We start from the raw sequence: 25,682 nt of genomic DNA on the forward strand, positions 1-25,682 counted from the left end.
TGTTGTTGTTGGTCGGGGGGCTTGAACTCTGGGTCTGGGTGCTGTCCCTGAGCTCTTCAGCTCAAGGTAAGTGCTCTGCCACTTCAGCCACAGCCTCACTTCCAGTTTTCTGGTGGTTAATTGGAGATAAGAGTCCCACAGACTTTCCAGCCTGGGCTGGCTTTGAACCGTGATCCTCAAATCTCAGCCTCCTGAATAGCTAGGATTACAGGAGTGAGTCACCGGTGCCCGGTTCTTCCATGTCTTACAAAGAACCTTGCACTAGAGTGTAGTGCAAAGGGAAGGAGGGCTTCTTTCTGCTGTCGCAGAGTCCAGGTTCTACAGAGAAGTGATATGCTTCACAGAAAGCATTCTCTAGAAACAGCAGTTCACTGCTCTCTGCTCAGCAGATACTTTTTCTCTCTTCACTGCAACTTGTGTAGATAATATCCAACAGAGTCAGCGTAGGCATTTGGGGCCCACTGAATTTTAAGACCACGGAAAGTAGGTCTCCTTTTTCTACCCTGTTTCCTTATTTCTACCCTGTTTCCTGTTGCTATCATCCTCAGACCCAAGCCAATGAAAATTGCCTTTCTTTCTTTTGATGGTTTATTGACTAGTATGCCAGATCCCAACTGTAGGAATATCTTGCATTGATATATAATATCCTGCATCACCTTGTTTTTTTTCTCTCTCAAGGAATATAAAGTGCTTAATAAACATTGACTAATGTTCTTCTATATATCCTTCACATCCTTCCATGCGACAGTGGAATCCCCATTAGAAAAACATGACTGCCTCCATTATGGGTCCCAACTCCCTGGATTAGTTGCTTTATCTAGTATTGATGGAGTTTGCACTCTGCCTTGTTGGGGTTTATTCCATCTGATCTAGTTTGGACACAGAAAACCCGGTACATGATTGCACCTGCACTCTCTCCAGCTTCCTATATAGCTAGCTGTGCAAATGGGATACTAAAGGAAAAAATGTCTTAGCTATAAATCAGTACTTGAAATAGAATCAGTAGGTGGTTTCACCTACCTTCCTATGAGCATCACACTTAACATCAGGCCATCCAATTCTAATAGGTTCTCAGTGTATTTCACTAAAGCCAGTGGTAGGCTCAGAGTAGAGTACCACCTGAGTGCTACAAAATCAAGACGAGCCATGATATAGGAATAGAACCAGTCCCATAGGTAGTTTTTAAAGATTTGCTTTAGTTCCAGAACCCAGGAAATGTCGCCTCCTTTCTGCCCTGTCAGTAGTTAGGGTTGTAGGTCATGGAGGTGATACTGCAAGAGAACCCTCTTCTGCTCCTTCCCCTGCCTTCTCTTTCCTCCTTCCTTTCTCCCTCCCTTTCTCATGCATGCTAGAGAACTCCAGAGGCACTGCCTACGCCAATGTGTGTGTGATTCCTTTCAGTTCCTGTGCTGCTTGTGTCTGGTACCAAGGTTGCCAGAGCAATCAGTGCCTTTCCATCTCCTGACCCCTGTCCTGTGTGCCTTGATCCCTTGGGAGCTGGTGGGCTTAGAAAGAGTTTCTCTAACGGGAATAACATTATGATGGAGAGTAGTGTTCTTTCTCTTGTCACTATTAACTCTATTTGGGGTTACATTCTTGTTAGTCAAAACATTTAAAAGCACTATTAAAGTTGTCAAAAGCAGCTGGCTCCTGTGATAAGGAAAAGGTGTAAACTCATATATGCATAATACTGACAGAAACTAGTTTTCTGGGGAGAGTGGATACACATGTGCTTCTAGAAAGAAGGTGTGTGTCAAGTGTTAGGCGGGAGGTGAGGAGTACAAGACCACTGAGTTGTAGTCTGGGGGTGGCGAGCAGCACAACTCCTTTCCTGGCTCCAGGTTGTCATGCACAGATCTGATGTGGCCACAGCTGGAAATGCAGAAGCTGGGCCTGGTGGCATCGCAAAGACCTGACTCCTTGCTTTTATCGGTAACTCTCAAGCTAAAGGGAGAGAGAGAGAGAGAGATTAATCAGATGGGTTTCTCAAAAACCCTAAACCTCACTCCGCGCGCGCACACACACGTGCGTGAGTCAGTAGTGGAGCCTTATTCTCACTTGGCTTTTTCACTCAAGGTGAATACTCAACACTTCTTCTGGCTTTTTCCTGGTTAATTGGAGACAAGATTCACACAGATTTTTTTCTGACTGGGCTGGCTTCAAGCTGTGATCCTCAGATCTGAATAGCTAGAGGATTTCAGTGAAGAACCACTAGTGCCTATTCCCACTCCTCCTGTTTGGGTCATTTGTCCCTACCTCTTATGGAATCTCAATCTATGATCAGATTGTTCCTGTTGTAAAACTGCATACTGCCTTCCTTGTGCTACTTGGATTCTAGGCAGAAAGAGACATGCCAGTAGCTGGGGATGGAATTTGAGACAATACAAATCTATATGGAAATTAAGTCTCTCCTACTTGTGGGTCACCATAGCTCTTATGGGCAGAAAAAGTCCCTTCCTTCCTGCCAATATCTATGTCAAATCCTGGGATGTGTGAAGAATACAACCTTAATGTGACAAAAGACAGGCCAAGTGCTAGGGAGAGAAGCTTATCCTGAATTATTCAAATGAGCTCCAAATACAATCACAAGGAGGCAGAGGGAGACTCATGGCCAGGCCCAGAGAGAAGGACTTGTAAACAAAGAGCTGAGATGCAGCCACAAGTCAAAGAGTGCCAGAAGCTACCACAGGATGGAAAAGGCCAGGAATGGACTCTCTCCTAGATCATTTGGATAGAGTGTAGCCCTGTTGATACCTTGATTTTGGCCTCCAGAAATGCAAGGAAATAAAGCCTTCTCTTTAAAGCTGGGCACCAATGGCTCACACCTGTAATCCTAGCTACTCAGGAGGCTGAGATCTGAGGATAATGGTTCAAAGCCAGCTGGAACAGAAAAGTCAGTGAGATTCTTATCTCCAATTAACCACCAAAAGCTGGAAGTGGAGCTGTGACTCCTGTGGTAGAGCACTAGCCTTGAGCGAAAAAGCTCAAGGACAGGACCCAGGCCCTGAGTTCAAGACCCACAACCACTCCCCCCCCCAAAAAAAAAATCCTCTCTTAAAGTCACTATCGGTGGCAATTTGCTACAGTGGTCTCAAGAAACTCAGAGCATCACACTCAAAATTCAGTACACTTGTCCCCTCCTCATCGTTATATTCTAAAAGAGTTCTGTGTGACTATTTTGCCAGCATGACTCAAGTGTAGGTTCAATAATGCTACAACCAACCTGAGTTACATATGTGGGGAAGAAAGTCCTTTCACATTTGTTTGTCGTTTTTGTTTAACAGGCTCTGGGATGAAGCAGAGAACTTCATACACGGTGCTAATTGGTCTAGTGTGTTGTGGACTAGCACACCCATGGTCTATGGTTTTCATAGTAGAAGATAACCGTTCATGGTTTTCTTTTTTTTGGGGGGGGGAGTCTACCAGTCGTGGGGTCTGAACTCTGGGCCTGGGCACTGTCCCTCAGCTCTTCAGCTCCAGGCTAGCACTCTACCACTTGAGCCACAGCTCCACTTCTGGCTTTTTTTTCCTTTTTTGCTTATGTGGTGCTGAGGAATCGAACCCAGGGCCTCATGCATGCAAGGCAAGCGCTCTACCACTGAGCCCCTTTCCAGCCCCCATTCATAGCAAAAATTAAGAAAAAAAAAAGCAGTCACCATTTTATACTATGGTCTACAATAATAAAAGCCTAATTACGCCTGGTGCTGGTGGCTTTTGCCTATAATCCTACCAACTCAAGAAGGCTGAGATCTGACAATAGTTGTTCAAAGCCAGATTATGCAGGAAAGTCTGTGAGACTTCTTACCTGCAATTTAACATAAAAAAAGTTGGAAGTGGGGGGGGGAAGGAATAGTGGGAGAACAACAAAGGAGGGGGTAACTGCTCAACAAGAAATGTACTCATTGCCTTACTTATGCCTTACTCATGTAACTGTAAACCCTCTGTACAGCATCTTTACAATAAAATAAAAATCTTAAAAGCTGGAAGTAGAGTCATGGCTTAAGTGGTAGAGTACCAGCTTTGAGTGAAAAAACTAAGGGAATCCCTCCCAGGTCCTGAATTCAAGAAACCAAAAAAACCCATAAAAACAAAACATGCTGTTCCTGAGCTTTTTCTCCCCCCCCCCCACCTCACTCAAGGTAAGTGCTCTACCATCTGAGCCACAGCAGCACTTCCAGCTTTTTTGAGTAGTTTATTGGAGATGAGAGTCCCACAGACTTTCCCGCCTGGGCTGGCTTTGAACTGCAATCCTTACATCTCAGCCTCCTGAGTAGCTAGGATTACAGGCATGAGCCACCAGTGCCCAGCTTCTGGTCAATCCAACTGACTTTATGAAGCTCTGCTGTTCATATTTCTTAAATATACTTGAGCCACCATTTTATTTACATCATTTTTGTTGTTGTTGATCATGGGACTTGAATTCTTTTGCTCAAGGCTAGCGCTCTACCACTTTGCGCCACAGAACTACTTCCTGTTTTCTGGTGGTTAATTAGAGATGGGTCTTGTGGACTTTCCTGTCTTGGCTGGCTTTGAACTTATTCTCAGATCTTAGCTTCCTGAGAAGCTAGGATTATAGGCTTGAGCACCCAGTGCCAGCTAGAACAATACTTATATATAATGTCTAAACGTTACTGTTCATGATGGCAGTAACCCCCTAGAACCCTCTATTAACCAATGCAAGAATCTTCCTCCGCACCTCCCCTTCAATAATCATAGGAAAGACATGCAGCTTCCTTACTCCATCTTTAGGGAGGCCATGGGCTTGCTTTCAGTCCAGGTAAAGCGCTTCACCAGTGGGGAGGCCAGCACAGTGCTACTGTCCAGTTGGTAATCCTGGTGGGGAAAGGTAGGAAGGTCATGTGCTTGCCTGGCCAAGATAGGTCCACACTAAATCTGGGGATGATACTTCAATGTACCCCTGAAGTTACTCCAGTCACTGCCCACATACTCCCCAATCCCTGCCTAGTGACAAAGAAACATCTTCTCCATATCAGCAACTACAGTCTTGGGCAATTACAAGTAATGCTCCCTCCCAGCAATGTTGTAGCTCTGTTCCAAAAGGTGAAGTAAATAAAAGGGAAAACTGTAGGTAACAGGTTAGCTCTTTCCATTTGCAAATTATTTCATGGCAGTATGAGTATGGGTACGTGGTTGTTCAGCAACCATAATATGTAAAAATTAGAGGAAATTATTATAAAGGTGATTCAATTTTTGTTCCTTGGAGACTATAGAATTTTGAGGCCATACTCAATTGTTGTTTCTAGTAATTGCATTTCCTTTGAGTCATTTCCAACACTTTGTACACAGACACATTATCTTTAGTACAGTATATATCTTAGAAAATGGATATCACATTTTGTTCCTCCCACTCTCTGAGGCTCTAACTAGACTGTGTTCCTAATTTTAGTTATCAGGAAGCAAAGACCTAAGCAAACAAGGAAGTGGTCATAAATTACCATGTACTAGGCTTATTAAGGCTGATTCTATTTTGTTCAGTATTGTTTCATGGGACTTGAACCAACAGACCAAGCAACAAAATTTCTTCCTGCAGCTTAAAGTTTAAATGTGTATACATATTTATGTATATATATATGTGTGTGTGTGTGTATATACTTATACACTGTATAGTGTATATACGCATACAATGAGTGTGTGTGTGTGCACGTGTGTGCACACATGCTAGTACTGGAGCCTGAACTCAGAGCCTTGCACTCTCAGTCTTTTCACTCAAGACTGGTGCTCTGCCACTTATGCCATACCTCCACTTGTGGCTTTTTTGTGTGGTTAATTGGAGATACAAGCTTCATGGACTTTCCTGCTTGGGTTGGCTTTGAACCTTGATCCTCACATCTTAGCCATCTGAGTAGCTAAGATTACAGATGTAAGTCACCAGTACCCAGCTACTATTACATCTTTAAAGTCATTGTCACTTTATCTTGTGCTCTGATAGTTTTTAAGGGTGATTGTGGTGGTCTTAAGGTGATCCCCTTCACACTAGAGTTACATTCCAGGTTGTTTGTGTGGGACATGACATTGCTAGTACTTGTCCAACTTCAATGTGCACAGGAATCCCTTAGGGATCCACAGAATCTGCCTGTGGCAAGGGGGGAGGTCTGACTTAGTGACAGTGGTAGGTCCAAGTGCCAGCAGATCCAGCCAGATTTCAGCCCCATGTCTGCCTGGAGATCCCACCTTGAGCACAAGGGTCTGCCATACCAGGAGCACATTCCTGCCTAGCTTCCTCTCCTCCCTTTAGTCTCTTAGCTCCATTCCAAGTCTTCAAAGAGAAGAACTGATAGAAGACTCTGGTGTGCTAAGGTGTCCTGATCTGGGCAGGGATCTGGCTGTTTGTCCTAAAGCACCTTGGAGGAAGGGGTGTAGAACTAGGTGGTGGTCTCTGGACTCTGGTGTCTGTGCTACATCATAAGGCATCTGTTACATCACAAGGCCCAGCCAATCACCTGTCTGGGGTTCCTGTATTTCCAAAGCAAGGACATATCACCGAGGAAGCTGAGGAACACATGAAGTTTTCTAAGGGGCCATGTTACTATCAGATTCTATAGAATGGGCCCTAGAGTAACTTTGGGGCCATTTTCAAAACATGAACTTCTACATTCAAATCAACTCTGCACAGCTAACTCTGCTCATCCGTCAGTTCTCTTGGCATTGTCATGTCAGTCTCCACTGGTGAGTGGCCCTCACTGATCAGGACTTCTAGGGTTGGTGTCTGGATAGAGTCACACCAAGGCTTCTGCCTGAGGTTCACCGAAAATGACTTACATCAAACATGGAGATGGTATCTGGAGAAAGTTCTTCAAAGGTTTTGATTCTTTCCAGGCTCAGGAACTTGAAAGCATTCACGTATCTAAGGAAGAAGCAGGAAGGATCATTAAGAAAATATATGCAGCTCTGATGTTAGGAGCCCATGGGCTCCAGGTATAACACAGCTAAGATGAACCACAACACCAGTTGTCTAAGTCCTATGGCTCAAATGTCTTGCTATACCCTCTAGAGCTCTTCAGGGCAATGCCGCTTCTTCCCATGGTTGTCAAGTCACATTTTGTACAGTGTGCAGCAAAACCTCAGAAGGGCCCAGTCTGGTCCCCCTCACATTGGTGAGAGGGGACATGAGGCATTGTGCGGCTTGAGCACCTGATGCTACAAACAGGAGAAATGATGCCACAGGAAGAGAGTGACTTTATCTTAGCACATAGAGTTGCCTACTTCCTGAAAGGATGTGGGGTGATAAATAAAACAACCTGTCAAGGCTGCCTAGCTGATTTAATTGTTCAGTTGAGTGCTAGGGCAAGTCTTAAAATAGTCTGTACTGTGAATTCAGAAGGGGAGATATGTGGTACCTGAGCATTTGTCTACTTCAACCTGTCAATTTTTGTTGATGACCTCTGAGAAACTACCATCAAGGACATCCACTAGATGGTTGCTCACAGCAAGGTCATCCCACCCATGATTGAATTTCCTCAGTTTGGTAGTCTGTTACTCACTGCCAGGCCTAACTTATTAGACAAGCTCTCTAACCTATGGGTAGCCAAATGCTCATGGTTTAAACCTGTAATCCTAGCTTTTCAAGAGGCTCTTATCTCCAGTTCACCAGCAAAATGCTATAAGGTGATAGATCAACAGCTTTGAACGAATATACATGAGAAAGCTTGAGGCCGTGAGTTCAAGCCTCTGTGCTGATAAAAAGAACCTACAGCTAAGCAACATAGTAGGGCCCAAGTTACTCTGACAACCCCACTCCAACATAAGTCTAATCCAATCAGGCCTTGGTATGGGATTTACTCTAAGGTAATTGGCTCATCCTTAAAACATGGATGACAATTCTGCTCCAGCCTCCTGGGCTGCCTGTGTAGTGGAGCTCTGATATTGAGCCATGATGTTTCATTGGTTCCATGTGCCTTGACTTGGAAGCCTATCCCTGATGGTTGTCAATGTCTTCCTATTGTTGCAACTCTTGTGCCAGGGCTATGCCTACTGAAAATAAAGATGCTAGAAGGCCCACAAGACAGACTAATTCTAAAAAGGATTCTGACAGCATAGAGAATGGGAGTGGATGTGGCAAGAACCATCTTCCCAGCTGCTGGCGCATCATGCCTATAATCCTAACTTCTCAAGTAGTAAAAATCTGGCTCTCAGATTTTTTTTTTTAACCCGGCTTGGGTTTGAACTATGATTCTCAGATCTCAGCCTTCGGAGTAGTTAAGATTACTAGTGTAAGCCATTGGTACCCAGCTCTTTTGTAGGTTATCAAAGTTTGTAATCAAGTTGGGAGGGAAAAAAACCTACCTGACATCATCAGAGCTTCCCGTGTTAAATTTTGGGGCTGAAATACCATCCTTGAAGAAATCGTCAGAGAAGGCAGGAGTTGAGTATGTAAAGCCACTGTTTCTAGTCAGTATGGCATTGAGTGGGATATAATCTTTACCTTCCTAAAACACCAAAAAGAGAGCTCTAATTGCACACGGTTCAATTGCAACCAATTTCGGTGCAGCCTATCAACTTCAAGCGTATCATTTCCCCAACCAGCAAAGCATCTCTTGCTGACATTCAAAAGCCCTTGGCCTTCTGATATTCCAGACTGAGTTTTACCTGTTGTACATTGGCTTGAAGCAAATCACCTAGTTTCTCCACAAGCTCTGCAAACCGTGGTCTTTCTTTAGGGTCTTTGTGCCAACAGTCCAGCATGATCTGATAGCTGTTGGGAAAAAAGCACAGAGAGAGCTGGAGAGCAGTGATGTGTATACAGATCACCCTCCACCTGGCAAGCCTGACTTTTAACCATATGTGGCCTGGCTTCATGTTTAGGTTTGTCTCTAGCCCTAATAGACAAGGATCTGTCTGGGTGAAGTTCTGCCAGGAGTGGGAAATACATGTCCAGCAACCTTCTAAAACTCTCCTGACCCAAGCTTGTTCAGCGTCAATGGCCTCTGTGGAGTGGAAGGACTAGGATTAAGCTTAGAAACACATTGCTCCCTGCAGTTAGATTCTTTCAAAAACATGATGGTCAGGTGCTGGTGGCTCATGCCTATAATCCTAACTACCCAGAAGGCTGGGGTCTGGGGATCATGGTTTAAAGTCAGCCTAGGCAGGAAAAGTCTGTGAGACTCTTATTTCCATTTAACCACAAAATACCAGAAGTAGAGCTGTGGCTCAAGTGGTAGAGCATTTGTTTTGAGCAACAAAGCTCAGGGACAGGTGCCCAGGGCCTGGGCTCAAACCCCAAGACCAGCACCAAACAACAAAACAAGACCAAAAGAACCCCCCAAAACCCAATCAAAAAGTGTGATGACGTCTTGAAAGTTGAAGAGAGCTGTGGACTTGAATGGATGAGTGGTTTGCCACACCCATTTCATTCTTGCATCGCAACAAAGGTTGTTACAAGATGTGTCTCAATATGTGCATGGCAATTCCATGTTCTCACAGTCCCTGAAGGTGTGTAGTGGACACGGATGGAGAAAGCACAGGGTACATGACCCATCACTTCTGAAAGGGGAGGCCCACCCACTGAGGACCTCAGTAGTTCCTCAGGCTATGTTTAAAGTTCCTGGGTGTGGCTGATTATTTTTCACCCAACATTGCAAAGCTCTTATTACAAAATGACCTCCTACCACTAAGGCAAAAAAGTACAGGCTAAACTTCTGTATTTGAAACATCTGTCTTAATAGCCCAGAGGCCAACTCTTGTCCTAGGGTTCCAATATCAACAGGTTCCTCTGCTCTTCTTCCACTGCAGATATGAAAGAATCAGGCTCCTGTCGATCATGTCTGCTTAGAGCTCAGTCCCTATCTGCCTCTATAAAACATATGACCCAGGGCTTATTCTCTTTGGGTCCTTTGTGCTCTTTGTAGGATGTTGATTGTACGTTTTCTTTTAGAAAATCATCTAGATTGCCAGGTACTGATAGCTCATGCCTCTAATCCTAGATACTCAGGAGGCTGAGATCTGAGGATCGAGATTCAAAGCCAGCCCCGGCAGGAAAGTCCATGAGACTCTTTTTTTTTTTTTTGGTAGGTTGTGGGGCTTGAACTTAGGGCTTGGGCATTGTTCCTGTGCTCTTCAGCTCAAGGAAAGCGCTCTACCACTTGAGTCACAGCGCCACTTTGTGAGATTCTTATCTTCAGTAAAACCACCAGAAAACTGGAAGTGGTGCTGTAGCGCCCAGGCCCAAAGTTCAAGCCCAAAGACTGATGAAAGAAAATCATCGAGATCATAGAAGAATCTAAGATCAAAATCTGAATGGGCTGGGTATCAAATTAGTTCAGAGCTGGGCATCAGTGGCTCACTTCTGAGCCACAGATCTAAGGATCCCAGTTCAAAGGGAGCCTGGATTGGAGAATCCATGAGACTTTTATCTCCAACTAACCACCAAACAGTAAAAACAAAGCAAAATGGGAAATGGAGCTGTGGCTCAAGTGGTACAGTGTTAACCTTGAGCAAAAAGAGCTAAGTAATGGCACAGGCCCTGAGTTCAAGCCCTAATACTGGCCAAAAAAAAAAAAAAAGTCAGAACCATCCCATAAGCAGTATGTGGCCTGGGATCTCATCCTGATTTCATTCACGCAACACAGGCCTAGCACTGTGCTAGGAAGTAGGAAGCACTCAGTAAATATGTGCTAAAGATAGTAAGCCACACAGCTCTGCTTCCTTCTGCAAATTCTTCAGGCACATCTGAAACATTACTTGTAGTACTGGAAACTGGATGCTACCTGTGGGGAGAGGGTGGGGGGATGCCTAAACATCTTCAGAGCTCCTTCTACCCTCTGTCAATTGCAGAATGCATCAAGAGCTCCTGGTGAAGCCAGGCCCGAGTCCTGGGAGTTGGGAGCCTGTTCCATTCAGCCAAGGCCCCAGGCACCTGTCCACCAGCATCAAGGTCATGAAACTGCAACCTTGGAGGGAGCAGGCAACAAGGACCACCTACAATTTTCTAGTTTCACTCATGGTTTCTGATTCCTAGATTCTACTCCTTGGGGCGTATCATTTAGCCCAAATGAATCTCAACAAACACCAGAGGAAAAGGGAAAAGAAAAAGAAAAGCATCTGATTAAACAGGCTCTGGGCGAGGAATAAGCAACTCTACTCTGCACTGCATAGCTTTCGTCACTAAGTAAACAGGTTTCAGGACATCTGTTGCCCTGGGGTAAAAGGGCTCCCTTTCCACACTATCGCTTAAGTTTCCAATATACACACCACTAGGCCAAGTTTTGACCACAGAACCCCAGATCTGAGAAGTTTCCTGTGTCCCTGCCCAGACCCTCTTACTACTGGAATAAATGAGATTATAGCTCTCATACACTGAAGTTGGTAAACAGTATGACCCCTAGCTGCCTATGGAAACATTTCACAAAGCATGGACTTACCTGTTAAATTTCTAACACAAGCTTCCTCTTTGTTTGTTTGTTTTTGTTTTTTGTTATTTCCTGAGTAGTGGACTCTACAGCCTTGTTTGGGGCTACCTGGGCGGAGTTGGGTAAAGATCTGAAGGTTTGAAGTAAGGCACCCCGGGCACATGCCTGTAATTCTAGCTATTTCAGAGGCTGAAAATGAGAGGCTCTCTGGACAGAAAAACTAAAGAGATCCTTTCTCACCCCCTAACTGGGTACCGTGGGGGGGTCTAGCACCCCAAACTATCCAGGAAGCTTAGATTGGGAAGATTATGATGCTAGCTGAGGCAGAAAGCAACTAGACTCCATCTCCACAGAGGGAAGATAGATGAGGCAGCACAGGCCTCTAATCTCAGGGATAACGGGAAGTCTGCAGTAGGTGGGTCACAGCTCAGGTATATGCCCCGGGAAGAGAGAGTGGTATTCTAAACATAAGCAGTGACAAACTGAGCGAGAGGCATGATTCTGCAGTATCATGACAGCCCTAAGTGTGAGCCCTAAGTTCAAATCCCAGCACCATTAAGAAAAAATTAATGTTTGATCAAGCCCAAGGAAGTCTTTGGTTCAAAGCTGAGGTGATTTTGTATCTTTGGAATTATTCTGGACCAGAATTTGGGGAGAAAAGTGATGTGGACTAAAAGCAGACCAAGTTTGCTGAATGACTGGCAATGTGGCCCTGGGAAAGTCACATCACTGCTCTGTGCTGTGGGCTTCTCATCTGTGTAATGCAGCGGCTAACACTTCCTATTTTACCAGTCTGTTAGCACTAGGGAAATTTATATATTAAATGACATAAATAAATTTAAATATTAAATAAAAACAATGGTTAAACAGTGTCTGCCACTTAAAGGCACTAAATATCCATTTGGTTAATATTAACAAGAACCAGGCACTGGTGGCTCATGTCTATAATCCTAGCTATTTAGGAGGTTGAGAACTGAGGATTGAGTTTCAAAGCGAGCTTGGGCAGGAAACCCTATGAAACTCATTTCCAATTAACCAGAGAAAGTTGGAGGTATGGATCAAGTGGTAGAGTAACAGCCTTGAGTAAAAAAGCCAAGTGTGAGCATGAATGTCTGAGCTCAAGCCCCAGTAATGGTGTACAAAAAAAATGATGTAAAATGTAGAAGACACTATGTTGAAAATGAACTTTACAGTTTTTGGGGGGAGGGAGGGAGGTGTTAGGGAGGAAGGGATGCTAGGGGAAAAACAAAGGAGGAGGTAACAATGCTTGATAGGAAATGTACTCATTACCCTACTAATGTAACTGTAACCCCTCTGTACACTATTTTTCCAATAAAAATATATATGGAGAGAAAAAAAAACTACTGAAAGCTATTGAATAATAGGATGTAGAGGTGAAGGAGAAAGAGCAATAGAGGAGGATTATGTAATTAAAGTACAATGTATGTTTTGTGAATCTTCCTGGCAAAACCCATTTGTACAATTAATGTACATTCAAAATTAAATCAATGAAAAAAATATGTTCTGAAGTTCAATAAATGAGCACATCAAAAAATGATGTAATAATAACTGCAATTATTATTGTTCCCGTTAGTAATTGAGAACTCTCTCCTTACTTTCAGATTACATGGAAAGTGGATGGAAATATTTAATTCAAAGCATCGGTGGGTATATGAGAAAATAATTTCTCCTGGGAAATGGCGGGGGGGGGAGGGGTTTGCATGGGGGAGGGCATGGCTTTGTGATTCAGAACAACTATCAGGCTGGGGGCCTGGTTTCTCAGCCCATATCCTCTGCTGCTTACCTGCACATGGCTTCCCTCCTGAGTCTGCTACCTGTCAAGTTCAGAAGACAAAAGCCCACCATGCCTTCTTAAGGTTGCAGGCTTCCCCCTATGAGACTATGTGGGGGGAACACTCAGGACACCATAGGCATAAAGTGTCCTTAGCTTATTCTATTTTTATTATCTTGTTCATTTGTGCCAGTATTGGGATTTGAACTCAGGGTCTGGGTGCTGTCCCTTAGCTTTACACTCAAGCCTGGAACTCTGCCACATTGCCACCTCCAGGATTTTTGCTGGTTGATTGGAAATAAGAGTCTCACAGACTTTCCTGCCTGGATGGCTTTGGACCAGGATTCTCAGAGCAGCTAGGATTACAGGTGTGAGCTCCCAGTGTCTGGCTATGTACCTTATTTTCAACCAGGTCTCCTGATGTTGAGTGCAAACTCTCAAGCCTGCAACACACTACAGTGTAGATGGTCCGCTTTTCCCTGGCTTTTGGAGAGGCTTTAAGGAGGACATCACCCTGCAGCGTGCAGGTTCTCCTGGCCTTTAGACTGTCCCAAGCCCTGCCTTCATCCCACACTCCTCCATTCCCTTCCTCCAGCTCCTCATCCTGGGTCTGACATAGCTTTGTCCTGAGATGATGAAGGAAGGAGATAGTGATCTTGCCCAGATCCTCACTTCCTTCACCTCCCCTGACTCCTCCCCACAGACCATCCCAGGGCTCAGCAGGGACCTCATTGTGTGGGTGGGATGGGGGGGGGGGTTGGTGGGGACCAGCTGGCCAGTTTAGGAAAGGTGGTGCTGCCTCAGGGAAGCCCACATCCTTGTCAGCAGCTCAACACAACTGCAACCGTCATCACATTCCCACTCAGGCCTCAACGTGTACAACACACACAAAATCACAGGAAGCGTGCCCAGGAGAGGCCAGGAGAACAGGCTGACAATGGAGCATCCTCCATTGGACGGGCTCTGCCTAGAGCCTAGAGCCACCCTATTGCATGGCAGGAAGGTGCCCCCGCAGGCATCAGGGCCAGGAGCTGACCTCTCAAAGGATTGTAAAAAAGCCCCATTGCCCACGAAGCCTCTGTGGAAGGAAGGCCTCCCTTCTCCTCCCACACTGTTTTCCCCAAATCCACACGGAGCTCTGTGAGTCCTTGGTGTGGGAGGATGATTGAGCAAAAGCTGACTGAGCAAGAAATAGGGCTTCTGGTCTCTTTCCATGACAGCTCCACTGATAGGTTCTCCTTTGGTGAGAGAGGCCAACATCTTGGTAGTCTATTTGTTTTGCTCAGATTTCCACCTAGAAACTGAGTTTTGAACTTGAATTCCTGGCTAGTGATCTTTTTTGTTGTTATTGCTTAAGAAAGATTTACTAATGGGTTAAGATTTCAGCAACTTCAAAGTGATTGCAACAGGTTTGAAAAGCATACAGTCACACTCTTACAGGCTAGAGAGTCACAACTGGGTTTTATACAGTTAAATATTATACAGACCTTTGGGATTTATTAACTACCAGACTCAGAAATTGAAATTGTAAGACTAAATCCAGTATTAGTGCTCTAAAAGTTGGATTTTTAAACTGCTTCATTCTCTTATATATTCCTTAACTTTCTCCCAAAGACAGTGCTCTCAAATCTCCCAAAAGTGATAGGCATAAAAAGCTCCGGTACTGGGGCTGGGAAGTTGGCTCAGTGGTAGAGCGCTTGCCTTGCATGCCTGAGGCCCTGGATTCGATTCCTCAGCACCACATAAACAAAAAGAAAAAAGCCAGAAGTGGCGCTGTGGCTCAAGTGGTAGAGTGCTAGCCTTGAGCTGAAGAGCTGAGGGACAGAGCCCAGGTACGGAGTTCAGGCCCCACGACTGGACCCAAAAAAAAAAAGCTCCGGTACTAAGAACATACAGACAGCTGGGTGCTGGTGGCTCACGCCTGTAATCCTAGCTACTCAGGAGGCTGAGATCTAAGAATCAAAGTTCAAAACCTGCCTAGGCAGGAAAGTCTGTAAGACTCTTTTTTTTTTTTCTTTTTGTCGGTCGTGGGGCTTGAACTCTGGGCTTGGGCGCTGTCCCTCAGCTCTTCAGCTCAAGGCGAGCGCTCTACCACTTGAGCTACAGCACCACTTCCAGTTTTCTGGTGGTTTATTGGAGATAGGAGTCTCACGGTCTCTCCTGCCTCGGCTGGCTTTGAACCTCGATCCTCAGATCTCAGCCTCCTGAGTAGCTAGGATTACAGGCGTGAGCCACCAGTGCCCGGCTGTCTGTAAGACTCTTATCTCCAATTAACCACCCAAAAAGACTCAAAGTGGAGCTGTGACTCAAGTAGTAGTGCGCTAGCTTTGAGCAAAACAGCTCAGGGAGAGTGAACAGGCACTAAGTTTAAACTATAGGATGGGCATACACACACACACACACACACACACACACAAACTCACACGCACACGCAGGCACACACACACACTTATACAAAACAAAATATACAGACCAAAGCTAGAAATCTTGACAGAAGACTTGAGTTTCACTTTACTTGAACCAATCCTAAGGTGCAGCGAATACTGTATATGAGGAGAATATGGATCATGAAGTTTGTTGGTAAAATTAAAAACTCCAGCTAGAGGTCTTGCAGAGAGAGTCATGTCAGTAGTTAGGAGAGGAGGAGGTAGAGGTGGATCAAGGACAATGTGCCCTATTCCAGGAAAACACTCCCCGCACTACTGAGCCCAAACAGGGTCAAGGATCCATTCCCTGAAGGAAAGTGAGCATTTGTGCCCTCTGTGCCTGCTGGGTGGAGGAAGAGGGAAGCCAGCACTCACATTTCAGGAGTGGCATACTCAGGGGCCCTCATCCTCATGCCTTCTCTCAGGCGACTGCAGAAGTCCTCATCCATTTGCACTCCTGGGTAGGGAGACCCACCTGCAGGGGATGGAGACACAGGCATGTTATGGTTTGGGGGGCTAGGTACAAAAGCACCATGGTGGGGGGTGCAGTTCAGTGTTTCTTCTGGCTATTCACAATGATGGTTCAGTAATCATTCCCAGTGGCTGTGCAATGAACCTCTTTGGCAGGATGCATGAATGGTATGGTTAGTCCCTGTCTGATCCTCGAAGGCTACTCCTGCCCATATGGTCAGGGAAGGGGCAATCGTGGGTCCCTGCCCTATACCCACAGGAAATTCTAAAGAAATCCCATCATTACAGACATTCTTTCAATGAATGGCAAGGGTTTGTTTGTTGTTGTTTTGGTGCTACTTGGGTCTGAACTCAGGGCCTCTCACTCCTTCAGCTTTGTGTGCTCTACCACTTGAGCCGTGCCTACAAGCATTGCTTTTTTGCTAGCTATTTTGGAGATAAAAATCTCATGGACTTTTTGTGGCTGGCTTTAAACATTGATCCTCCAGATTTAAGCCTCTTATGTGAGCCACCAACACATGGCTAATTACTTTTTTTGGGGGGGGGGGGTTCATGGGACTTGAATCTGGGCCTGGGTGCTGTCCTTCAGCTCTTCAGCTCAAGGTGAGCACTCTACCACTTGAGCCACAGTGCCACTTCCAGTTTTCTGTTTCGTTGGAGATAAGAGTCTCACAGACTTTCCTGCCTAGTCTGGCTTTGAATCTCAATCCTCAGATCTAAGCCTCCTAAGTAGCTAGGATTACAGGCACAAGTCACTGATGCTTGGCTTTTTTTCCTTTTTTTTCTTTCTTTTTTTTTTTTAAAGCTAGGTTGCTTATGGATTAATCTAACCCCAGTGAAAATGAGGATGCTCCCTGAAGCTACTGTTTTCAGTGAGTCTGACTGGGGGCAGGGCAGGCAAGGCCTCCTGGTCCCTTCTGTGCTAGCCTTCAAGCTAAGCCATTTCAGTGTGTGTGTGTGTGTGTGTGTGTGTGTGTGTGTGTGTGTGTGTGCTTTCTAGTCATTGCTGCTGGTAGGAAGCAGCTGGGAGACATGCGGTGCTGGCACTGTGTCATTGGAGGACCGCTGTGTCCGCCAAGCTGCTTTCAAAGACTGGAAGCAACAGGTGTTGTCATCGAAAGCAGGGCAATGATTTTTACACATTACAGGAAGCCAGGGATGTTACTGGCTGACTTATTTGCTTATTTGGCAATGTCCAAAAGACTCTTAGCTAGAACTCGTGTTTGAGAGGCTTCACATCACTACTGTGTTGAGGAGCAGATGTGACATCTGTGCATAGGGGCTTCAGCAAGGTTTCGAGAAATCCATAGTGGACAGGATTGCAGGCTAAGAAAGATAAACCAGTGTTCATGGTTGGCATGAAGAAAGCAGCATGCAGGCCTGTGTTGTTTGTGAATATCAGGATAAGAGCTGGACCTGCTTTATCTCTCTCTCTCTCTCTCTCTCTCTCTTACTTCCTCCCTCCTTCTCCCCTCCCTTTCTCCTTCCTTCCTTTCTCTTTCCTACTCTTCCCTTCCCTTCCTTTCTGTGCCTGTAATAGGGCTTGAACTCAGGGCCTACGCAGTGTTTTGAGTTTGTTTGTTTTCTCAAGGCTAACACTCTACCACTTGAGCCACAGCTCTATTTCCAGTTTTTCGAGTGTTAATTGGAGATGAGAGTCTTACAGACTTTTCTGACCAGGCTGGCTTTGAACTATAATCCTAGGATCTCAGCCTCCTTAGTAACAAGGCTTACAGGTGTGAACCACTGGTACCCAGCTATAACCTGCTCATTCCAGCCTCACTTTCCCATTGGCTCAGTGGGCCACGAGGGCCTTTCTTAAGATATTCGGTGGTAAAGGTGAGGCAGGGAAGGAAGGGTGAAGGATATTAGAGCTCTATGTGGAGAACTATCTTCTTCATAATCTCATAAATCATTCCTCCAGTCTGGATGTGCGTGCACACATAAATCACTGCTTATCTGAGAGGCTTCAGCCTCCCCTAGTCTTTGCAACTGGCTCAGGGGTTGACCTTAAGTTTGGGTCTATTCAGAGAATGCCTAGCAGAGGCCACAGACTGACTCCTAGGCTGCTTCCATATTTACCTAGAGAGAAGATTTCCCACAGCAACACTCCATAAGACCACACATCGCTCTTGGTGCTGTAGATTTTGTCAAAGATGGATTCAGGTGCCATCCATTTCAGAGGAAGTCGGGTCTAGAACAGGATAAGGGAATCTTCAGTAGACGTACATGAAAGCAAAGCACATCCAACGCCATTTCCCAGGGTGACCTCTTACATGAGATTGCCCAGAACTGTTTCTTAGAGCAGCTACAGTTTCCTAACAGAAAACTCCTAAAGCACAGGGTGTTGTGCTAAAAGAGTAATCCAAGCTTCGCAGAGCTGCTGGAGGCAATACATGGCTAGTAAGTTCCTCTGGTAGGCCCAACCTGTCCTAACTCTGTGGCTTTAAAAGAAACCTCTGCCAGACTCATGCCTGTAATCCTAGCTACTCAGGAGGCTGAGATTTGAGGTTCATGGTTAAAAGCCAGCCTGAGCAGAAAGTCTGTGAGATTCTTATCTTCAATTAACCACCAGAAAGCTGGAAGTGGTGCTGTGGCTAGCTGTGGCTAGCCTTGAGCTGAAGAGCTCAGGGATGATGCCCAGCCCCAGAGTTCAAGCCCCACACTGACAAAGCAAAATAAAATAAACCCCTTTCCCCACCAAGGCCTCTACTCCACAGGGTCACCTGTGAGAGTGAGAGAGAGAGAGAGAGAGATTAATGACAAGATCCCCTAAAAGTTGGTGGTGATTTCTCAGAACTTTCCTAAGTAAGAGGATTTATTGTTATTGTTGTTTCCTGTTATTGTTTGGGCTTTGTCTCTTAGTTTTGTTTTTTGTTCACTTAAGGCTTGTACTCTATCACTTGAGCCACAGTTCCACTTCCAGCTTTTTGCTGGGTAATTGGAATCAAGAGTCTCATGGACTCTTCTGCCTGGTTGGCTTTGAACCAGGATCCTCACCCTCTTGAGCACTTAGGATTATAGCTGTGAGCCACAGGTACTTGGCACTGAAAGGAGATTTACTCATTGAGTGTGTGTATGTGCTAGTACTAGGGCTTGAGCTCAGGGCTTCTAGTTCTTCCTTGGCTTTTTCACTCAATATTGGTGTTCTACTACATGAGCCATGTTTTAAAAGACATCCTGATGTAAAAAGATAGGAGGCTAAGCCATTGCACAGGGTTTAGGTTTCATCGCAGTGGGAACACTGGGTTAGCATGTGCAGATACTGGCTTCAGTCTCTAGTATGCCCACCAAAGGAAAGGAAATGGGAGACTTGGTTTTTAGGAGAATGTATGGCTGGTTTCAAGCATGCAGACAAATCTTCCTTTTCTTCCAGATAACAGGAATCCCAGTGAGTTATCCTGGGAAAGGGATGAATGGGCAGTGGCAGGAAAGAGGGAAAAATGGAGAGATAAAGAGATTTTTTTTTAAAGAGGTCTCTTCTAAACAGTGATTCTGGAGTGGTAGTTTTCAGTGTATGTTTCTGGCCTGCTATGTATAGACAACATCATCTAGAAACTTGCTAGAGAAAAAGCTCAGAAGTACAGCGCTTGCTTAGCACATGAAAGGTTCTGGGTTTAATCTCTGCCACCACCACCAAAAACAAAGCTTTATGAAATGAGGGTTTTTGCTGGATTTTGGTGGTTTACCCACCAAAGGGCAACCTTGTGGGTTTACCCACAAGGGAAAGTCCATAAGACTCTGATGACTACTTAAACAAAAACCCAGAAGTAGAACTGTGGCTCAAGTGCTAGAGTGCCAGCCTTGAGTAAAATAGCTCAAAGGGCTGGGTGCTGATGGCTCATGTCTGTAATCGTAGGTACTCAGGAGGCTAAAATCTGAGGATCACAGTTCAAAGCTAGCCCAAGCAGGAAAGTCAGAAGTGACATGAAGCTGTAGTTCAAGAGGTAGAGTGCTAGTTTTGAGCAAAATAGCTTAGGAACAGTGCCCAGGCCCTGAGTTCAAGCCTTAAGACTGCACATACACACACACACACACTTCCAGCACTAAGAATTTGCATCAGGGCTCTGGGGTGGGGCTGGCTGCGGTTCAGCAGGTCTTCTAGGTGATGTATAATCTCTGCTCGAGAGCCACCAGCAGAGCCCAGACCCAAGCTAAAACCGTTCTGGAAGAGGTCAGACAGGGGAGGACACAGGAGGTCACCCACAAATAACACTGTGTTCAAAAACAAATGGGGGAGGGAACCCAGAGGGGGGGATGCTGCCGTGGAAGGTAGGGGTGGTGAGAGTTTCCTCCCCAGCAAGATAGCCATCCCCTCCCCCACCCTTTCCCCTAAGCGGGGGAACAGACACCTGCTGAATCCATCACCCGGGTTTATTTGAGGAAAAGAGGCCAGGCTGTTCTTTTCAGCAGGACAACGAACTCCCATAGGAGCTCCAGGCAAGGAAGGAGGTGGTCTCACCAAAAAAAGGCCCCTGGAGCATACAACTAAGGTAAGCAAATCACGGTCAGCACTGCCCAAAGGATGGACAGCAAGCCCAGGGGTAGGGACCAACAGAAGCAGATGATGGTGGCCTTCTGCCCACGCCAGTGCTGGCTGGCACGCAGCTCATCGGAACTGCTTGTCATCATAGGAAACCCAGGAGAGTGTTTGGGGACTACTGTTTGAGAAGTGTAAATATTTATCAAGGACTTCAGTGTGTGGTTTAAAAAAAATGGTAGGGTATAAATGAGTCAAATAAACATCAGGCTGACTTACGTCCCCTTTTCTCACATAATCGGGGTTCTTATAAATATCCCGGGCGAGGCCAAAATCACAAATCTTCACCACATTGTTCTCAGATAAAAGAATGTTTCGCGCTGCCAGGTCTCGATGAATGCACTATAATAAAACAGTTGCATAATCAATGCACTTCCTTAATCTAACCGACTAATTTCCTGTGCCCTCTCAGGGTCATTATTATTCACTCGTGGATCCATTTCACATGCTGCAAAGGAAGAGAGTTGGAGCACAGAGTTACCACAAACATGGAAGCGCTTCTTTACAGATACAGGTCCCCGGAGGCCCCCAGCCAAGAATTGCTCGGAATCTGTTCTACAAGTCAGCATCCTGGCCAACCACATAGACTGAGCTCCACCACGGAGCAAAACTGCCTGCAGCCTTTTATCCTAAGAAGCTGAATCAGACCTGTAGAAGCCTCATTTTTTTTCATCTCAACAGAAAATAATATTACTCACCAGACACCGGTCAGATATTCTCCCTCCCCTTTGTCTGTCTACAATTTTAAACAATCTTAATCAATGATCTAAGTTGGTTTTGTGTGTGCTGGTACTGGAGTTTGAACTCAAGGCCTGGGTGCTGTCCCTTAGTTTTTTTGCTCAGGGCTGACTCTCTACTACTTGAGCTACACCCCCACTTCCAACTTTTCAGTAGTTAATTAGAAATTAGACTTTGCTGCCCAGACTTGCTTTGATCCTAAGATCTCAACCTCCTGAGTACCTATGATCAGAGGTCCGAACCAGTGCCTGGCTACTAAATCATTCCAAATAAATGATTTTTATTAGTGTGTGTTAATTGTACAAAGTGAGAATTTTTGTTGTGAAATTTTCATACATGTACATACTATCCTTTGATTGTATTCACGCACTCACTCTGCTTAAAAGGAACATTTTTTTTTGTTGTTGTTGGTCATGTCGGCCTGAACTCTGGGCCTGGGCGCCATCCCTGAGTTCTTCAGCTCAAGGTTAGCGTTCTACCACTTGAGACACAGTGTCACTTCCGGCTTTTTCTGCTTATGTGGTGCTGAGGAATCGAACCCAGGGCCTCATGCATGCAAAGCAAGCATTCTTACCACTGAGCCACCTTCCCAGCCCCTAAAAGGAACATTTTTAAACTGTATCCTAAATATCTTTTATTTAAATTCAATTTTTACTAGTGGGTATTAATCATATAATGGATTTCATTATGACATCTTCACAGGCTCTCTCTTGGTAGCTCAGTCTGACTTTAAACAACTCCTGAGATGATCAGCCTGCCTCAGTCTTCTGAGTATTGGGGCCATAGGCATGTGGTACCTCATGTGGCCGCATTGCTAGCGGCTCTCCTGGGCAGCTGTGTACTCTGAGAGTCTGGCCAGCTTTAAAAAGCATGCCAAAAGCTGCTATATTGAACAGCCACTGGATTTACCTGCTCGTAGGCAAGGTTCTCTAACATTAAATTCTACCAACTGGGGCCCAGGGCTCATGATTCTCAAAATTCCTCATATGAGGCAAGGTAAGACCCTGGGGTGATGCTTATTTTGGAGTTGAGGCCACAGGTTTGGGCCAATATTAGGAAAAATGAATTCACAGCAAAGGCATAGGTCTAGAACAGGCCTTGAAAATTAGAAACAGCAGAAGAAATGACTCTGAATTTTTTCACCCTAAAGAAAAACAATAAATGCTTTAAATATAATTAACTTTAAAACATTTTTCATTGTATACATGTATTCAAACATGACTTCATGCTTTATTATAATGTATAATTATCTCTGTGTACAAATAGCTTATGCCTATAATCTTAGCTACTCAGGAGGTGTAGATCTGAGGATTGAGGTTCAAAGCCAGGTGGGATAGAAAAGTCCAATTAACTACCAAGCATCAGCCTTGAGCAAAATAGCTAAGGAGTTCAAGATCCACTACTGATACACACATACACACACAAAATGTATGATTATTAAAAGTGAAAATAAAAAGAAACAAAACCTGTCTCTCATATCTATCTATCTATCTATCTATCTATCTATGGATACATCTATCTATCTAAACGTTTTTTTTGTTTTTTTTTTTGGTTGTAGAGCTTGAACTCTGGGCCTGGGTGCTGTCCCTGAGCTCTTCAGCTCTAAGCTAGTGCTCTACCACTTGAGCCACAGCGCCACTTCCAGTTTTCTGGTAGTTTATTGGAGATAAGAGTCTCGAAGACTTTCCTGCCTGGTCTGGCTTTGAATCCTGAATAGCTAGGTTTACAGGTGTAAGTCACTGGCTTATGTAGACATTTTTAAGGGGAAAAAAGTCAGGAATGGTGGTGCATGTCCATAATCCCAGCACTCAGGGAGGCTGAGGCAAGATGATCACATAAATTCAGATCCAGCCTAGACCACATAGTGAGATCCTATCTCAAAAAGAAAGTAATAAAAATAACAGTAAAATAAAAGAAATAAAGATAGTAAAGAGATCAACTGACCTTTCTGGAAGACAAAAACTCCATGCCTCTGGCCACTTGAAAACTATAAGAAATCAGATCTTCCATAGTGAGTGGCTGCTTGTAGAACTCATCAGCATCTGCAAAACATTTGAACCCAAACTCTCTGTCACGGCTCTTCTGATTCCACCAAATCCCAGTTTATGCCAGGTGCCAGTGGCTCACATCTATAATCCTAGCTACTTAGGAGGCTGAGATCTGAGGATCATGGTTCCAAGCCAGCCTGGATAGGGAAATCTGTGAGATTCTTATCTCCAATTAACTACCAGAAAAAGTAGGAAAAGTAGAAAATGAACGGTAGGCCACACTCTTGAAAAAAAAAAAAGCCTGGGGACAACAGAGCTCAGGCTCTGAGTTCAAGCCCCTGGACAGTCTCACTCACTCTCTCTCTCTCTCTCTCTCTGTCTCTGTCTCTGTCTCTCTCTGTCTCTCTGTCTGTCTGTCTGTCTCTCACACACACCAGTTTACTGGAACAATGTTAACAAAACATAAACCAACAAATGGATCAAAGTTCACTCCCAAGAGCAGCTGAGTCTCCACATGAATGTTAGAAAAATTTTCCAGGCTTCTAGTTCATAGGACTGGGAACATGGAGGAGGAAGATGACCTGGGAGGACCGAAAGGCCTGAGGGGAAGACAATCGCACGCTTCCCCGTCAAAATTAGTAACTCTGTAAATAATCTTAATTCAAATCTTATCTCCTTAGGACACTACCCTTCAAGTCTCCCACGGATGTTTATTAGGGTGATAAATAAGAAAAAAATGTCAGAGATGCACAGTATGCTGTAAAAATATCTCAGGCTGTAGGACAGGAAGGAATGGATACCTACCCTCCTCTTCCTCCACATCACTCAGGCTTTTATCTTCCTGGAACCCAGAGCTTGCGAAGCTCTCGCTGCTGGTGACACTGTCTAATCTGGGTTTCTTGTCTGCTTCCAGGCCCGGCTCCAGTTTTTCTTTCTTAGGCTTCATGTACAATGAGGCATCCTTAGAACACATGGAGAAGGACGGGTGAAAGAGAACCTCAGCACAACAGTGGGCCTTCAGCCTCGCAAACGAGGAAGACATCGGCTCAGTTGGAAAGTGTCATCCACAACAGAGATTCTGAATGCAGTTGTAAGGGCTGCATGATGGCCAGGGCTTGTGGCATCTACTCTGTTCTTGCCAGGGCTTTTAGACAGCATCTTAGGTCAGATGAAGAAGAATAGTAAAAGAAGGGTCATGCCTGTAATCCTAGCTCCTCAGGAGGCTGAGATCTGAGGATCATGGTTTGAAGCCAGCTTGGACAGGAGAGTGTGTAAAACACTTGCCTTCAATTGACCACCAAAAGCCACAAGTTAGCGGTATGGGTCAAATAGGGAATGCTAGCCTCAAGCCAAATGCATCCAGGCCTTGAATGAATTCAAGCCCCAGGACTGGCGCAAAAAGAAAACCAGCCAAACACGAAGGTTAGTAGCAGCTGGTGCATATTGAACTCTTCCTCGGTGTGAGCCAGACTCTGTTTTTTTTTGGGAGGGGGGGTTCTGGTCGTGGGGCCTGAACTCTGAGCCTGGGCGCTGTCCCTCAGCTCTTCAGCTCAAGGCTAGCACTCTACCACTTGAGCCACAGCGCCACTTCCGGCTTTTTTGGTGCTGAGGAATCGAACCCAGGACCTCATGAATGCAAGGCAAGTGCTCTACCACTGAGCCACCTTCCCAGCCCCCAGACTCTGTTTTCTCATTTAATCTTCCCTACAATTTTATAAAGTATTTTTCTTATCATAGAGACACATGTTCAGAGAAGTAGTCAGTCACATGCAACTAGTAAATGACAAAAGCCTCAGCCCAGCTTGGCCAACATCTCTATCTGTGTGCCCTTAATCCCTTTCCCATTGCATCTGTGAGAGGCGGCAAGCACTTTCCATGTTCATATTATTCACATAATATTAAAAAAATCCTCAGTATACTGAGGGCTTCATTTGTAATCCCTGTGGAAAGTCAGAAAAAAGGCTGTAGTTAGCCAGTTTCTCTGGTTTCTCAGAGAAGGGGAACATGCAGTATTCAAAACTGAGATGCGAGATGATCCTAAGTATAGAGAAGATCTTTCACTTTGTACTGGGCACTTAAGTCCAGTTTGAACTGTCACTGTTCATCTTACATGCCATCTGATGAACGTCATCTTACTTTTCTGGGTCTCTCTATCCTTCATTCTTCTCTCTTTCCTTTCTTTTCTTTCTCTTTCCCTTCCTTCCTTCCTTCCTTCCTTTCTTTCTTTCTTTTCTTTCTTTCTTTCTTTCTTTTCTTTCTTTCTTTCTTTCTTTCTTTCTTTCTTTCTTTCCATCTTTCTTTCCGTCTTTCCTTCTTTCCTTTTCTTTTTTCATGGTGCCAACCCTGGGGCTTAAACTCAGA

The 25,682-nt window shown here is 44.9% G+C and overlaps 1 protein-coding gene across 1 annotated transcript in view; it reads right to left on the reverse strand.

Moving 5' to 3' along the window:
• Positions 1-173: 173 nt before the first annotated feature.
• Positions 174-25,682, reverse strand: part of Flt1 (fms-related tyrosine kinase 1) — a 185,363-nt gene continuing 159,854 nt past the window's right edge. The window contains exons 21-30 of the mRNA XM_013027297.1: positions 24,126-24,282; positions 23,278-23,375; positions 20,815-20,937; positions 18,138-18,249; positions 15,960-16,059; positions 8,608-8,713; positions 8,305-8,447; positions 6,781-6,865; positions 4,739-4,833; positions 174-1,944 (exon numbers count right to left, since the gene is read on the reverse strand). Of these exons, the coding sequence (XP_012882751.1) occupies positions 1,761-1,944; positions 4,739-4,833; positions 6,781-6,865; positions 8,305-8,447; positions 8,608-8,713; positions 15,960-16,059; positions 18,138-18,249; positions 20,815-20,937; positions 23,278-23,375; positions 24,126-24,282 (1,203 nt within the window). The 3' untranslated portion in view covers positions 174-1,760. The remainder of the gene's footprint in view (positions 1,945-4,738; positions 4,834-6,780; positions 6,866-8,304; positions 8,448-8,607; positions 8,714-15,959; positions 16,060-18,137; positions 18,250-20,814; positions 20,938-23,277; positions 23,376-24,125; positions 24,283-25,682) is intronic.

Source organism: Dipodomys ordii, unplaced genomic scaffold (genome assembly GCF_000151885.1).
Source record: "Dipodomys ordii isolate 6190 unplaced genomic scaffold, Dord_2.0 Scaffold102, whole genome shotgun sequence".
NCBI lineage: Eukaryota > Metazoa > Chordata > Mammalia > Rodentia > Heteromyidae > Dipodomys > Dipodomys ordii.